Raw genomic sequence first — 17941 nt, 5'->3', positions numbered from 1 at the left:
GAACATCTCATTAAAACATAACAATAAACCCTCTAAGCCTTAAAAATGGTCCCCGGGTAACCTCCGCCTTTATCGTGCTTGATGTTTTGGGGCCAAAAATGATGAATTGCTCTGTGATAACGGCTGCTGGAACGTCAAAAATAGCTCTACAAGGTGAGAGATTAATGGTTCAGGAGTTGCATTATACGTTAGAAGAACACATTAAACCAGTTCAGGGATATAGTCTAGGAAGAAAAGTTTGCACAGAGATTTAATTGCCAAAGGTATCAAACATGCGTCGTCGGCTCCATAGTTCTTGATTATTCCTATGCTTGTTTGTATTAAGTAAAAAAGCTGGCCTTTTTTAGACTGTTTAATGACAGCTAACGTGACCCATTCTACACCAGCCATTAAGCATAGAAAGAGGTGCATACATCTGCAGATCAATAGATAGATCCATTTGAGAACAATGCTTAGGCCTGATTTTGAGTTTAGTGGACAAAAGTAGGTCATCGGAATGGGAAGGCATAGAGGAGGAGACTTCACCTCTGCAATACCAAGTTACCCCTGCCTGCCAAATTTTAAGTTGTCCACAGGGCCGTCAGATAACTCTATAGATAGGCAGAAATTGATGGCTGTTCCTGTCGATGCAGGAAAAGGTTGATGAATGGTACTGTCAAACATGGCAGTCTGATATCAGAATTTTCCTGTTTTTCATTTTTCAAAAACAAACTCCCAAAGCTGGAGCCTGTTTTTGAAAAATAAAAACTAATGGTGCCCACACCATGGGAGTTTTCTCCTATGTTGTGTGTGCACTTGTTCATTATTTACTGCTGTGGCGGTGATGAACTTATTAAAATAATAGTTTGATGGCTTAACTGTGATGGTCTCCACCTCCTTGGGCCCTCCGATTAATGTTTACATGAGTTTGTAATTTTTACAACAAATGGGACAGGTGGGGGACAGAAGCAAAATAGAGGGGGGCACTGGAGCGGGCAAGCAACATGGGGTGTTCATGCTGGGGGGATCAAGTGGGAAAAAGACAGAAATGTGGAGCTGGTTGATAGAAAACACACTGGCAGGTACGCAATACAGGGATTTGGGGAGAATTACACAAGTGAGAGAGAAAATCAGAGAGCTGCAGAGGGGGGACGAGTAGCACGTGAGGGAGACCGTGGAAAGACACATACACACTTATTGAGTTCTTAAACAAAAAGGAAAAAGTAGTACCTAAAAGAGTGAGCTGTGAAGGGCACATGGCCGCGTCCGTGCTCCAGGGGAGGGATAAACGCAAGAATAGGAAAGAAAACCCTCACAGCTGAGGGATGAGAAGCAAGCAAATGACAGTGACAATGAAGGCTACAAATGGAAATCACTAGGCAGGCTCTAATCCTACTGTAATCTAACAGTAGGTCTCACTCGCAACAGACAGCACATGAGCTGTCTAGTAGGGGAAGAGAGCAGCTAGTTCCCCCCTCATATAATGGCAAGAAGCGGAACATGTACAACATTATATTGTTATGAGTTACAGCTCAGATTGCAAACAAGTACCACCCCATTTATAGATGATTGCAGAGAACAGGTTAAGGAGAATTAAGCAAAAATATGCTTACAGCTTATGAAACTAAATCATTCTCCCTGTACCACCAAATAATTTTTTTATCTCTTTTTACATTAGTGGTAACTAGCTTCAATCATATCACTAGGCCTTAAAGCATCCTTGACTCTGTGAGCTATGGCTGTGCCTGTCTAATGTCGCTGTAAAACTCTATGCGTTGATCGGAAACTGGGAATTCCTGAAAACTAAATACAAGTAAACATAAATAGCTTGAAAACACATGTGCATGAACACCTGTCCCTAAGTTTACAATAACTACCTCACGTTTCATCACTATATGCTATTTTAGAAGATTAGGAAAGTTTGTACTTGATTCTGTAAAACCGAAAAATAAGGAATACCCCATAATGCCTGATGTTCCCTACTTTTTGCATTGTCTGCACAGACTCGAAATCTTATACCATGTACACATATTTAATGAAACGTATACATATTGAAGTGTCCTTAAAGTCTGCCTTGTTCATTCACAGGAGCTTTTAGCAACACCCACGAACCCAGCCCAGTCTTAAGCATTCAAATAAATATGCAAAGGGGCATTCAAAGTAAATTTTCAAGGGCTCACAACTTCAGGATACTTCACAATAAATTCAAATCTGTAAATAACAGTAGGTATTAGTAATTGCAATTCGATATCCACGTAGCAAGGTCCTAGCAACATTGTAACACGATTGTCTACCAAAAAATATTGTAAACCATGAGGAAAGTTAAACTTGAAGATCCAAGATGGTGGCTGTCTCAGTGCACTCTTGTTTGTGGCATGTTTGAAATCGGAGTTTGATGCTAGTCCACTGCTGCACAGTGTTTCCTCTGTGTGTGCACAATCTGAGTCCAGTCCACGCCACCACTCAGTGGTGACTGCCAGCATTCCTTTCTTTGAAAGTCACTCAGCACGTGCCGCTTCAGAGTACTGCTTCTCCCAAGTAGGACTACCAGACTAAGTAGTAGGCACTGCCCCTTGCCCCGATTGCTGATACCTTTCCTTAAATCCCCATTGTAAAATCATTGAAGGGCATTGCAATATACAATGGGTCACTTTTAACATTTTTGTTAAAAAAAAAAAAAAAAGCCCTCCACTTGGTATACTTTATTTTTTAAACTGTGGGATCCCATTTTAGTATAAACGTGTCTTTCATAGATAAAAAAAATTATTCACTGTGGAGTTGACTGCATTCTGCAAACATATGTATTGCCTAAAGTCCTGGAATCTGCTTCTTGGTTGTGTGTGTGTGTGTGTGTGTTAGTTTGACTTACATGTGCAAATAGGATGCCAACAAAGTCACATCGTTCTGGCTATTCAGAAACTTTTCGCCTATCACTGCGAAAGGCATGAATAAATATATATTCCAGGACTGGAAGGTGAAGGAAATATCCCCAAAATTTCTAGTGTTGAAGGAGAGGGGATTAGCAAGTTCATTCGATCTTCTGCTGCTGATTCTCTCGTGCAAAAATGTAAACATGTATATTTTTAAGTGAGAAAACAAAGTCATAAAAGGTTTCTAGGAATAAGCCTTGAAGCATGTGACACAGGAGTGACTCCTCCATTAGGACAGAGGAGCGTCACCCCTCTATCTAATATGCCCCCCCCGATGAAAAATAAAATGGTAATAAAGTTACTTATTACCATGTTATTTTCCATCCTCACGTCCTGAACCAAGTGTCAGGACGGGGCGGTGCCTCTGCTACTGAGTGGCAGCAGTGAGCTGTGCATAGTTTAAAGGGCACATGTCTTTCTGTCTTGCGATGGCCAGACAGACATGCACATTTTAAACTTCTCTAACCCAGCTGTCTTAAGACATTTCGATTAGAGAAAGCACAGGCCTCTAGTGCTCTTTAGAGCACTGAGCGAGGCCGCTCCCTGCAAACGTAGCGCTTCTCTCATGCTGGTTACCTGCATGAGAAAAGCGCCAGGATTGCATAAGGGAATTGGCTGGAGCCTGAAGAAACTGGAGCGGGGAGGATGTCAGATGTCGTGCAGCAAGCACGGTAAGTGTTTTTTTTTATTTACACACACCACTCACCTTGCATGCACGCACCAACACTACATTTTGCCCCCTCCCACTGTGCCTACATGCCAGCCACCGCTGATGTGACAGTCACAGGTTTGGCGGCTGAGGATCAGACCCTCGGCATCTTAAAGAGGTTAAGGCACAAACCACACATATTGACCTCTAATTCCGAAATTCAACTAATCTTTACCCAAGAACTGCGACTAGGATTCCTGCTAAAATATATTTTTGCGCATACGATTTTTAGTTGGTGCCTCTGTGAGAATAGCATATCTTCATTGGGCGTGTTTACCTGCAGCTTTACCTCCAACTTTTAAAATTTGATTGTCTGAAGATGACTTGGTTTATTTTTCCAAGTTAATCCCAATATGAAGTCCCTTCATCAGATTTCTTCTGTCTCCATTAGAAAAAATATAAGGTTGAGACAAGAAATAGGTATGTAGATAGATAGATAGATTGAAAGATAGATCGAGAGACAGACATACACAGGTGATAGAGAAGGCAAAGTTACAGAGACCACAGCAAACTGCATCAGGCAGCAAGTGCAGCAAATGATGGTAGCCTACAAGGTATGCGTAGGAGTTACTGGTCCTGCAAGACAAAGAAAGGCCTCTGCTGAGGGGATACCTTCTAAAATAAAAGCACAAGAAAACATTTATCATAACAGGATGTAAATAAAGCGTGGAGTGCACAGGCATGGATTGCACACACCTTTAAAAATCACAAAATAATAGAATAATAAATAGTTCAAAATAATAGAATACGTAGCAGGGCAATGAAAGAAACTGGCCAAAAACAAGGTCATTATAAATAGTTCAAATAAAGAAGTTACATTATTTATAAGAAAGCACGTGGAAACCACACATAATTGACTCAGCGTGTGCAAGATATTTGACATTGAACATCAGCTGTAATCTGGGGATCTTGGAGCCAGCTCACTAATTGTAGTTTGCTGTTCTCATCCTGAAATCAAAACTTATGTCTTCTAGTTAGGGCTATGGTTTCTTTGGGCAACCGCAGTCCGAAGAGCAGACCTTAGTGAAATAAACAACCGGAAGACATTTCAGATATAAGAGTAAAATGTAGATCATGTTAATACCTCAAGGTTTTGTGGCCAGAGGCAAAGCAGATAAGGCATCAGACCTGGGCACACTGGGGGGGGGGGAGGTGTGTTATAAAGCAGTCATCTGTAGCTTTACGTCACTAACTCCTAGGAGCAGGAGTAAACCAGTCCCATATCGTTTTTGATTATCCTTGCCAATCATAGGCCACATTGCAATCTAAACTTAAATTACAGACATACACATACAAACCAAAAACAATATGCACTGTTTAGTTCATGAAAAGGCCCTATATTAGAGAGTTGGTGATAGCGAGACATCTGTCCCACATAAGAATGGCATTTTTGTGTCTCTAATAAATCTAAAACCGTTTGACAAAACTGAACACCTTTTTAAGAATGCTGCACAAATATTGATTGTCATTGAGAGTTTGATGAAGATCTTTCAAAGGGGCAAAACTATTATTGGTTCCGAAAGTGCAGTTTTCCTGTTTTAGGTTTCACCTGCAGACAGCGATAGCACTGTCACTTGTGAAATTTCTTCAAGAAAAAAATGTGAAGGTGGCTTGGAGCCTGCCCACTGCTTACTATTGGTTGGCTTTTACATTATCCTCGTTTCTTTGCTTATTGATCAGCACCTCCTGCTTGCTTCTTATTCCTGGGTCTTCGAGTGTTTGTCCCTGCAGTGGAGCATGGACCAACTACAACTTTCTGTCTGTAAGTAGTATCATATCACTGGGCGCACACTTTAGCAGTTTTTCTTTTTTTTTATATAACTTTTCTTCATGAACTCTATAAGAGTGCATGTCTGCAGTCATCCACTGTCCCCCACTGTCCATGTTTTTCCTTGCTCCTTCACATCTTCCTACACCCTCCCACCATCTGCGCTCTTTCCCCAAACTCCCTCACCTGCCTCTCCCTCGTGTTGCTTGCCCTCTGCCCTCCTCCCACTGCCTGTTATGGTGCTACCTCCCACACCCTGGTTCCCCCTGGCCCCTCCAAATCTCCGTCCGCCACAAAAAACATTAACAAAGCATCATAGCTCTTGCATATGCAACATCTATTGACTTTGTCAATGTATTTTTAGACATGAACAGCAGCACGGGCTGCTGTTCACTATGACTTAAAGTATAGGAAAAATGGCTAGGACGACCTTTTTCATAGTGCTTTCTTTTTGTTTACTTGAAACCAAGTTGCAAATAAGACCGCGCTGCAGTTCAACATGTCTAAAAATACATTGACTAAGTGAATAGATCTTGCATAGGTGAAATTTATTGGCTGTGCCAAAGCTTGTTAATTTATGTTTCAATTACATCAAAAACCACTAGACCAGTTTCCAAGAAATTTTGTGAATTGAGCTATACAGCAATTTGTGGAACAAAGCCAAATGTAGGAAACTGGGTTACTCTTTGAATGTGTTTGCGGGGGGGGGGTGTTGAAATCCTACTCAAGCAGCAACCACAATTGCTGTCAGGGTGAAGTCACAAGCAACTCCAAATTAAGCTATTCTTAACCCTTTCATAGTTTGGCACAAACCTGTTTGACTTAACTGAGAGGGAATATGTAAAGTATTTATGAACACTTCAAACAGTAATAAAGTGAAGACACAACACAAGAAAAATCCCACACCAATTAAAAAAATTAAAGTAACATATAACAAATTATTTTAGACCAAAATGAAAACAATCAAATCAGTAAAACCGGCAATATGAAATTTTAAAAATGTAAAGAAAAATAGTGCCTAAAAGCACAAAGCTCCAACTGGTGGTTACCTGGTCATGCTGGACCGGGACAAAGTCACAAAATGAGGCCTGCCACGATGGAGCACGAGCCAGATACAGGGGCCAAGTTAGGCTCGCTGAGTAAAGTACAGGTTGCAGAATGTTATGAGACCCTGTGTCAAAGATGCGCTGTGCAGTGGCGGTTCCTACGAAGCCACGGGGCTGCAATGCAGAATACTGCATTGCCATCGAGAAGGGCTGAAATATAAAGGCCTGTATCAGGGATGCATTGCGCAGCATCAGTTCCAATGCGACTGCAAGAAGATGCGTCACACTGCTTTGGTTCTGCTCACAGGACCACAGGTGGGCTGGCAAAGCACTCTCAGATCCACTTGCAACGGTCCAGGCCCAAGCTCAGGTCCAGGACTGGACTAACATAAAGGTTAGGACACACAGCAGACATAGTCCAAGTGGTGAGTTCAGGGTGGTTGGAGCCTTTTCTGTCCTTGAGTCTCTGATCTGGAGGCCAGCCATCCAGCCCATGTAGTCACTCTGGTTGTCCCGGGTTCAGGATGCAGGTCCGGACCTTTTCACTCAGACAGCAAGCAGCAGAGTACCTACCACTCCTTCTTGCAGTGCAGCATAGCAGTCCTTATGAGTCTTTCACTGGTCCAGAGTTGTACTGAAAAGTTAGGCCTGAGGGTGCAATATTTGTACCTGATACAAGGTTTGAAGTTAGAGAAGTTTCTAGAGGCCTCCACCCCCAGAAGTGCTTGGAATTTCCTGCCCTTGCCCCACTTTGTCTGGGGTCACAAAAGACTAGAGTAAACCCCTTTCTGAGTGTGCTGCAGGCACCAAGTAGTTGGAACAAGAAAATACCAACTTTATTTTGCTATTCCATAATGCTACCCATCCCTGAACCTAGAAAACCCTTACTACCTCTTACTGCTACCATTCCCTGAATACTATAAAGCTGTTACTACCCCTTAATGATACCAATCCAAGAACCATGTTATGTTATTTGGCCGTCGTTTTCCACGATGACCAAGAACATCACGTTGAGGAGCTTGACTGGGTACGGTGCATCCAGCTGTGGCTGATCAGTCTAATGCGGGCTCGGAAAGCTCTGCTGCACGTTGAGCACACTTGGTCTGCTGGGTTGGTTGGCGGCTACCCATAATACTACTTTTAACTGAACCCTAAAACCTCACTACTTATTAATGCAGGGATATTCAAAGTATGTCCTAGGGGCCTCTTGCAGCCCATATGCCCCTTTGGTGAACAGCTGCCCTAGGTTACTGTAGACTTGACTGAGCACTAAGACTCCAAAAGATGTTGAATAAAGAGGCAAACATTTATTTACACATTAACTTAGTACATCAGGTTATATCACTGCATTGAAAGGCATTTATTAAAAGTGATAATTTTCAAACACAAGCTTAGAAACATTCATGCCTCTCATCCTGGCCCTAAGAACAATGCCAGGGTGGGAGGCCTGGAAGGCAAGGAAGTGGTCATGTGTGTTGCCGTGGTTGTTATATATGGAACAACATTACAGTTTATTAAGTCAAACAGAGGAGAAGGTTTTGTAAAGCATACATCTTGAACATGTGCATTTTAAGGTGCTCTCATAAGTGATAATGAAGGAAAGCCGAGGCAAATTGAAATAAAACAGTTGCCTATGTTTATAACGTTTGGTGAAGTGTGGAGGCCAGGGTTGATCCCAGGTTTTCTGGTTTCACATTGTGCAGTTCTGAAACTAGATGGCATTTCTTTAATTTTGTCTTTTTTTTTTTTTCAAGTTTCATATAGTGCGAACTCGGCCCAAGGTCATTAAATCACTTTACATGAGCACCAGCTACATCAAAAGTTAATGGTTTGTCTTTAATTCTTGGTGCATGAGGTTCCAGCATGGGTCAAACAGAAGCTACATGAAGGCCCAGTTCATTATGGGCTCGAGGATCCAAGAAAACCTCAAGTTGAGCAAAAGCATACATTTGGAACAAGTATTCAGTGGCTCACACACCTCTCTCACACAACGGCAATACACATATACTCATTGTAAGGGAATGCCTTCCTTGGCATGGTTACCCCCTGACTTTTTGCCTTTTGCTGATGCCAGTTATGATTGAAAGTGTGCTGGGACCCTGCTAACCAGGCCCCAGCACCAGTGTTCTTTCCCTAAACTGTACCTTTGTTCCCACAATTGGCACAGCCCTGGCACACAGATAAGTCCCTTGTAAATGGTACCCCTGGTACCAAGGGCACTGTGGCCAGGGAAGGTCTCTAAGGGCTGCAGCATGTATTATGCCACCGTGGGGACCTCTCACTCAGCTTGTGTGTGCTGGTGGGGAGAAAATGACTAAGTCAACATGGCAATACCCTCAGGGTGCCATGCCAACCTCTCACTGCCTGTGGCATAGGTAAGTCACCCCTCTATCAGACCTTACAGCCCTAAGGCAGGGTGCACTACACCACCGGTGAGGGCATAAGTGCATGAGCACTATGGCCTTACAGTGTCTAAGCAAAACCTTAGAAATTGTAAGTGCAGGGTAGCCATAAGGAGTATATGGTCTGGGAGTCTGTCAATTACGAACTCCACAGTTCCATAATGGCTAGACTGAAATCTGGGAAGTTTGGTATCAAACTTCTCAGCACAATAAATGCACACTGATACCAGGGTGGGATGTATTGTAAAATACACCCAGACGGCATCTTAGAGATGCCCCCTGAATACCAGTCCGACTCCTAGTGCTAGGCTGACCAGTTTCTGCCAGCCTGCCACAACCAGACGCGTTTCTGGCCACATGGGGTGAGTGCCTTTGTCACTCTGTGGCCGGGAACAAAGCCTGTACTGGGTGGAGGTGCTTCTCACGTCCCCCTGCAGGAACTGTAACACCTGGCGGTGAGCCTCAAAGGCTCATCCCTTTTGTTATAGCACCCCAGGGCATCCCAGCTTGTGGAGATGTCCGCCCCTCCGGCCAATGCCTCCACTTTTGGCAGCAAGACTGGAGTAGATAATGAGGAAAACAAGGAGGAGTCAGGACGCCCCTAAGGTGCCCTGAGCTGAGGTGACCCCTGCCTTTAGAAATTCTCCATCTTGAGTTTGGAGGATTCCCCCAATAGGAATAGGGATGTGCCCCACCTCCCCTCAGGGAGGAGGCACAAAGAGGGTGTTGCCACCCTCAAGGACAGTAGCCATTGGCTACTTCCCCCCCTGACCTAAACACACCCCTAAATTTAGTATTTAGGGGCAACCCTGAACCCAGGAAATCAGATTCCTGCAACCTACAACACAAACGACTGCTGACCTGAAAGTCCTGCAGAGACGTCAGAGACGACAACTGACTTGGCCCCAGCCCTACTGGCCTGCCTCCAGACTCAAAGAACCTGCACATCGACTCATCCGACAGGGACCAGCGACCTCTGAGGACTCAGAGGACTGCCCTGAACCCGAAGGACCAAGAAACTCCCGAGAACAGGGGCACTGTTCAAAAACTGCAACAACTTTGCAGCTAAGAAACAACTTTCAAAGAACTCTCTCTTCCCGCTGGAAGCATGAGACTTACCACTCTGCCCCCGAAGCCTCTGACTCGAGTTCAGGCGAAACCAGCACCGCAGAGAGCACTCCCAGGCGACTACGACGATGTGGGTACCCTGAGTTGACCCCCCTGGACTCCCACAGCGATGCCTGCAGAGAGGATCCAGAGCCTCCTCCTGACCGCGACTGCCTGGTAACAAGGAACCCAACGCCTGGACCAAGCACTGCACCCGCAGCCCCCAGGACCGAGAGGAACCACCCACCAGTGCAGAAGTGGCCAGCAGGCGGCCCTCATCCTAGCACAGTTGGTAGCTGGCCCAAGAAGCTCCCCTGTGCCTGCCTGCATCGCCTAAAGTGACCCCGGGTCCCTCCATTGCCTTCAATAGCAAACCAGACGCCTGCTTTGCCCACTGCACCCGGCCGCCCCTGTAGAGCTGAGGGTGTGTTTTGTGGGCTTGTGTGTGTCCTCCCCACCCAGTGCTCTACAAAACCCCCCTGGACTGCTCCCCGAGGACACAGGCACTTACCTGTAAGCAGACTAGGACCGGAGCACTGCTGTTCTTCATAGGTGCCTGCCTGCTTTGGGCCCTCCTTTGACCTCTGCACATGACCAGCCCTGTGTTGCTGGTGCTGTGGTTTTGGGGTTGCCTTGATCCCGCAAGTGCTTTACTTACCTGAAAAACTTAACCGAACTTACCTCCCCCAGGGACTGTTGATTTTTGCACTGTGTCCACTTTTAAAATAGCTTATTGCCATTTTAACCTAAATTGTGTGTAGTTCTGTTTTAAATCAAAGTTCTATACTTACCTGTGTGAAGTATCTTATGTACTTACCTCAAATCGTGAATCTTGTGGTTCTAAAATAAATTAAGAAAATACATTTTTCTATATAAAAAATATTTGGCCTGGAGTAAGTCTTTGAGTGTGTGTTCCTCATTTATTGCCTGTGTGTGTACAACAATGCTTAACACTACCCTCTGATAAGCCTACTGCTCGACCGCACTACCACAAAATAGAGCATTAGTATTATCTAATTTTGCCACTTCAACCTCTAAGGGGAACCCTTGGACTCTGTGCACACTATCTCTTACTTTGAGATAGTATATACAAAGCCAACTTCCTACACACATGGTATGCAAAGAATATGATTTGACTATCATCAAACATTTTGGTTAAGTAAGAGTGCCAACCCCTTTGAGAAGGCTCTCTGGTTCAAGATTCATAACTTTCTCACTGAACAATATCTTAGCGAGTGGACTATGAGACATTGGTAAATCAAATAATTGTTCGGTTGCAGTTCTGTTTTGTTATGACATACTTACTACCAGTGCTTAGTTTGCTTTACGTTTTTCCTCTCTCTTTAAAAAACAGAAAAAGGAGCAGAGAAATATGTTCAGAAAAGTATTACCCACAAACACATTTGTTACAAGGGGAGGCAGAGATTATTAAAAATGTGCCTTCTGGTTCTATAATTTTAATTTTGCTCATTTTTACAATAACTAGGGTGTCACTGTGCTGTGGAACCTTCACAGACTTTAAATCCGAGTTCACAACCAGCGTATTTTGGCAAAGTGGTAAATCAATGATTAAACATCAAGTCACTTAATGTAATGGCTAAAACTTTCCCATTGTCCCATGTGTAGCAGTGGTGGAGGTTGGGTATTTGTGTCTGCCCATCTCAGTGAAATGCACACCTTGTTGGGTGGGTAGGAGGGTTGTTGAGCATTTTTATAGCACTTGCTACCTTAAGTGAATCTGCTTCTAAGCACTCCTCATATTTACGGATAGAAGACTTAGAATAGGAGATTGTGAGGCCCAAGATTCTATTTCAATCAAATTCATTCATCAGGTTACTTCTTTGTACATTTGACTCACCAAGGTTAGTGATAGGAAGAAGAGAAGGCTTATCCCAGGGTGCAGTATAAGGATAGTGACTCAGATACATCAAAGCGCAGTATTTTCAAATCTGTGACTCTTCTAGGGGCTAATTTAGGGGGTAGTATGATATGGAACACTCAAAATAACTCAACCATTCACTCTCCACATCATGTACACGATAATTTTTCCTTATACCCACCTTACACCCCCCATGCCCGCATCATGCTGGCATCAGTGCAGTACTTGGTCATGGCATAGGTCGTACATTTTGGCCCTGTGGTAAATGTTCACGTGTACCCATGTCTTAGCGCTACAATCTCTAAACCCTAAAACCCTTTATTTTTACCATTCTACAAATCCTACAAACCCTTATTACCCCTTAACGCTACCATCTCTGAACTCTAAGAACCTTTACTCCCCCTTAATGCTACCCATCCATGAAACCTAGAAAATTCTTATTACCTTTTAATGCTACCCTCCCATGAACCCCAAAAAACTTACTCCCCTTTGATGCTACCCTTCCCCCTACGAAACACCTTATTACACCTTAAAGCTCCTTCCCTTCAACCCTAAAAACTCTTTACTGCCACTCAATGCTACACTTCCCTGAACCCTAAAAGCACTTTACTACCCATTAACGCTACCCATTCATGAACCCTAAAAACATCTAACTACCCCTTAAGGCAGCTCTTCCTTAAAACTTAAAAGCTCCTTAATACCCCTTCTCAGGTGCCTAGCCCTGAACCCTAAAAACCTTTACCGCGCCTTAACACTACCCTTTACTGTAACTTGAAAGCCCCTTACTACTCCCTGATGCTGCTCTTTCCTGAACCCAAAATATTGTTCTGTCCCTTGACACTTCGATTCCCTGAAATCAAAAAAAAAAAAAAAAAAGTTTTAAAAATGCTTTCTAGTCCTTAATTTTGACTCGTTCCTGAACCGTAAATCCTGCTTACTGCCACTTAATGCTACCCTTACCTGAACCTACAAATCTTACGACCTGATAACCCTACCCATAACTGATTCATAAAAGCCCTTACTGCCCCTTAACACTACCTTTCCCTGCACCGTAAAAAGCCCTCACTACCCCTTAATGCTACGCTTCCCTAACTCCTACAAGTACCTGATATTTCCCCTTAGCACTATCATCCCGGAACTCTAAAAAAAAAAAAAAAAAAAAAAAAAAAAAAATGTATTACCCCTCAACTCTATCCATCCCTGACCCCTAAAATCCTTCTTACTGCCCCTTAACACAACCCTTCTGTGAACCTTAAAATCTTCCTACAACCGCTTCATGGTACCCACTCTTGAACATTAAAAATCCTTACCACCCATCACCCTTCCCTGAACCCTAAGATTCCTTGATCCTACTCTTTCCTAAATGCAATAAGCTATGTGTTACCTTTTAACGCTCCTCTTTCCTGAACTCTATACACTTCTTAGTTTCCTTTAATGCTAAATTTCCTGACCCTTATAAACCCCCTACTACCCCTCACAGCTGCTGTTGCCTAACCCCTAAATTCCACACACCACTCCTTAACACTATCCATCCCTGAATTGTAAAGACCCTTTACTAACTCTTAATGCTAGCCTTCCCTAAACTCTTAAAAAAAACAGAAAATCCTTACTCCCCTTTACCACAACCAAGAAACCTTTTACTACCTCTTAATGATACCCTTCTGTGAACCCAAAAAAGCCCTTGCTACAGAACGCTACAAACCATTTCATTTTCCTTAAGGCTACCCATCCTTGGGAAGCATTAAGGAATTGGGTGTCAAGTTACTAATTCCCCCAGTAATTCCTAGTTTCTAAGGCAGCTCTCTGGGTTGCTCCTGAGGTCACTTTTATTTCTACTGCCACCTCCTTCCCTACAGCTATCAATGCCCATGGCATGGGTTTCATAAGGCGCACTAGATAAGACATGCCAATAATAAGATATATAAGGATAAAAGCCCTGTGGGTCTCAAACTAATGGTTAGGAAATTTAAAAGGTTAAAGGCCGGGTCAGATCCTAAAACACTGATGTGAATAAATAGAGATGGAGAATGCTGGATGTTTTGCTTTCTATACCACAATTCAGTAATACCCTTACCACAGTCAGTTATGAAGTGTTATGATGACACTGCCTTAAATTTAGAGATAAATGTACAAGCATTGCTTCTGTCTCGTTTTCTGCATTTATTTTTTGAAAAGTAGTACCAGATTTTTGTTGTTCTCTGGTACCAATATGCACTGAAAACCACTTTCCAATATTTTACTGGATTTTTACCATTTCCCATATATTCTAAATGACCTCAAAGTAGCTTCTCCATGAAAAACAAAATACACCCAATATTAGTGCATGACCATACTGTATTTTTCATAAAATGGCCTGTATAGTTAAGGTCTGTCTTGACAGTGCAGTTATCAACATGTAATATTTTTAGCAATTCTTTAAAATATGCATTGGCTGGGCTTTGGCTTGGCTCCACCCAGAGGAGTAGTACTCTCTCACTTCATGCTATCAGCAAGCAGCGCATCATTCCACCTTTGAGGACGTGCTTCCATTACTCATTTACTCTGTTTGTCACATTCAGTTCTTTTTCTCCTGTACGCATTTGCTGATGCCATTTTATCAGATGATATAAAATAAAGCACCAAGGCAAGATTGGAAATGGTGTTAACCTCAAGAACATATGAGGCAATGTTCCTCAAGAGATAACAGTTTTGACAGAAAACAAATCGGCAAAATCAATATTTAAGCTTTGAATAAAAAAAGGATAGAGTCCAGTGAATTTAGAAACCATGAAGGTTTATCTATAATCAATACTGAAGGCACAAATATATATAGTCAATAAGGATTGCATAATCAATTTAGGGAATTAGGATGACTCAGTCAAATGCAGCAAGTGTATGATACAAAGTCAAGGCAAAAAACATATTATATGTCCAAAGTATGGGACAAATCAGTAAGGATTCAGTCTCTAAGGTGAGGGAGTCATCTCCAAATGCTTCAGTTTTTATACACCAGTTCACAATAAAGGTCAATAAAACTCAATGAAAATCGAGCAATCCGCATAAGATGAGCAAAGCTGAACAAATCACAATACATAATTATATAACCTCACCCATTGCTACCATCCTAGCACTATCCCTTAAATGAATATTAATGTGCTCTATTCTGACCTGATGTCATCTGATGTAGCAGTGCAAGTCTAGTTACAAAATCAAAGGAACTCACATAAGCACTGATACAGGTAGGTAGGGCCTTAAATGCTTCCAAAGACTTCATCTGTAGATCTTCAAGTACAGCCTGTCAATACAGAGCATTGGTGCACATTTTCTTATATGCGGTGTGAGGATGAGAAATGAAAAGACACATAATGGCTGCGTTTATAGAAACAAGATGGAGTTTATGCCTAAGGGCCTCATTAGGAGTCTGGCAGTCACTAGACCATTGGTGGTCGGTCCGCCACATTACAACCCTGGCCAGACTTGCGGATGGTGGTCGGTCCACCACATTATAACCCTGGCGGTCGGCCTCCCAGAGAACACCCTGCTCCACCAGGATCGGAGATCCCAGCGCTCCGGTGGTGCACCCTGTGCTCAACAGCATTGCCGCTGCCTCGATTACAAGCTAGAGACAATGATGTAGGCTGTTTCCTACTAGGCCAGCAGGAAACTCAGGTTTCACCCGCTGACCTAGCGGGAAACGTTTAAAAGGGGCTAGCGGGAGGTTGCCTGGATGCCGGCAGCCTCCCCGTCGGAAGTTCGGCAGACGGTGTAAACCGTCCGTGAACTCATAATCATACCCTAAGTGTCAAGTACAGGAAACACAGTATTTCAAAAGTGCAGTGTTTTGTTTTAGTGCAGAAATGGTCATAATATTGCTAACGTGTGGCTCCAGCACTACACTTCAGTCGTCATTGATCAGTTCAGTCTGAAACGTGAAGTTCCCGCACCCCACTGGCCCCAAGGTGTGGACCTTTGAGGTAGTTAAAAGATAAATCGGGAACTACAGATCAATAATAATTCAACATTCAAATAATTGCCATTTGAATAGACGTCAATAATGAGAGTTGGATTGTGTTTCAAAGTCTTTTTTAATTTCTTTTAAGAAATTAAGTTTATATTAGCAATTTAGAAATATTCAGTACAAGTACAGATCAAAGCATTAAGTGTCTTCGATAAATAAAAAACCTATTCTAATCTAATTTAAGTAAAAGAACACATTAACAGAACCCCTTAGGAGCTCTAGCCTCGAGATGTGAAAGCATAGAAACTGCAATAGAACTTCCCATGTAGAGAGGTTCAAGAAACTCTATAAAGTCTCAATAGCATACAATCGGAGATGAATTAAGTAACCCTCAGAGTGAATCTGAGATGCATCAGCAAAGAGTCAAGTCAAAAGTATCTTAGAGTGCTCTCAAGAAGTCTGTAATAGGACCCTTAAAGCAGTCTACGAAAAGGTTCTCTCCCTATCGCTAGTCTAGGAACACGCATTTGTACAATTTTAAGAAAATAACAAGTTGCAAATCTCAGGTAGATAACTTCTGGTTTCAGTCAGTGAAATGTGGATGTCTTCATGTGAACCAAACAGCTTCCGTCAATTTTGCAAGGATTAGCAAAGAATGTCCTAACCGCAAGAAACCATTGAGTAATCTCTGCAACATTTTCAATATTATATTCTTTTCCCTCTGGTTCTCACTCTACAAGACAAACCAATTCAATGTAAGTACAATACAATCTGAAATGAAGTCACTCCAATTCCCATACACTTTTCAGTGACAAGGCCTATTCATAAAGAAACTACTTTTAAGATTAATCTATCATTGCAGCACTTTTTAAATGGGTCAAATGCAAAAAACAACTAAGGACTAACATTCTCTCTGTTCATTCTACTGTTGCAATTTGCATCATGCAAAGATATACACTTGTGACCAGGCCAAAGGTCATAACTGACAAAGAGGACAGCAAGAGAAAAGAAAAAAAATGAAGGTTATGTGCTAGTCAGCAATTTAAACGAAATGTATGTCTCTGTGCAAGCTTTGAATGAAAAGCCACATTTGAGCAGTAAATGTGGTCCACAAAACATCACATTAGGCTAAGGATTATTAGGCTTAACTAGTAAGAACACTCTCACAATATCAAGTAGGTGTTTTTAATCAGCTCTTACATATTCTGCATCAAAAGTAATATTTTTGCTACTTTTACCTAGCATTGTAAAAAGCCAGTAGAACATGCTTTAAGGTGATAAACAACATTTGTGCACACAATGCATGCATGCACCATTTGTGAATACCCTTATTTACATTTGTTGGGCTATTAAAGCCAGACATATTGGCTTTGCCAATGCTTGTTGTTACAGTGGGTGTTGATGTACAGAGTGATCCGCTGTATCCGTTTTTAGTCATTCTGTAAGTGCATCTGCTTTTACTTTTGTATTGTGTCCTTGCAAACTTTGTAACTTGAGTAATTAAGGAAAACTCCCGAGTGACTGATTGCCTTTGTCCTTCCCCCTTAGTATGGTATTGTGCTGGATGCGGGCTCCTCCCATACTAACCTGTACATTTACGAATGGCCAGCAGAGAAGGAGAACGACACTGGAGTGGTGAAGCAAGTAGACATGTGTAAAGTTGACGGTAAGACAACCATTTCATCAGGAAAAAACACAGAACCTCTTGACAGCCAGAAACCTGGTTTTAAGGATGTCATTTATGTGATGTGCGTGCCCTTCGCTCTCTTTGTAGCTTTGTCCGTATACTTGTCACAAACCTTCATTCAGCACACTGCAACAACCAGTACTGTATCCTTTACAATTCAATACAATACACCATTGAGAATAGGATAAAAGCAATGCAGAAGTGTGAGATGGCAAGTTGAATGTCCTACATGGCTCATGAACTGTTATTAAACTATGAATTCTATGTGGGTGACAGATAACACATATGTAATTGATTTTCTCCTTGAAGTGTGTATTTACTTCTGCCTGGCAAATCCAGGGCTCATTGAAAATGTTCATAGGCTTACACAGTAAGATCTTTTCCAGCCATTGTTTTCAGGTAGCCCAAGTCTCTTAACTTATTTTTGCACACTTTTAGCAACATGCACTCTAGTAAAAGGAAGTTTAAACTATTTGTTTCTGTTTGTTCTTCACACC

At 42.4% G+C, this 17941-nt stretch overlaps 1 protein-coding gene across 2 annotated transcripts in view; it reads left to right on the top strand.

Moving 5' to 3' along the window:
• Nucleotides 1-17941, top strand: part of ENTPD1 (ectonucleoside triphosphate diphosphohydrolase 1) — a 184780-nt gene that overhangs the window by 118554 nt on the left and 48285 nt on the right. For both annotated transcript variants that reach the window (XM_069239690.1, XM_069239689.1), the window contains exon 3: nt 17306-17423. In XM_069239690.1, the coding sequence (XP_069095791.1) occupies nt 17306-17423 (118 nt within the window). The remainder of the gene's footprint in view (nt 1-17305; nt 17424-17941) is intronic.

This window comes from Pleurodeles waltl, chromosome 6 (assembly GCF_031143425.1).
Source record: "Pleurodeles waltl isolate 20211129_DDA chromosome 6, aPleWal1.hap1.20221129, whole genome shotgun sequence".
NCBI lineage: Eukaryota > Metazoa > Chordata > Amphibia > Caudata > Salamandridae > Pleurodeles > Pleurodeles waltl.
The sequence above is the reverse complement of the archived record's forward strand: the minus strand, read 5'-3'. Positions and strand labels throughout refer to the sequence as shown.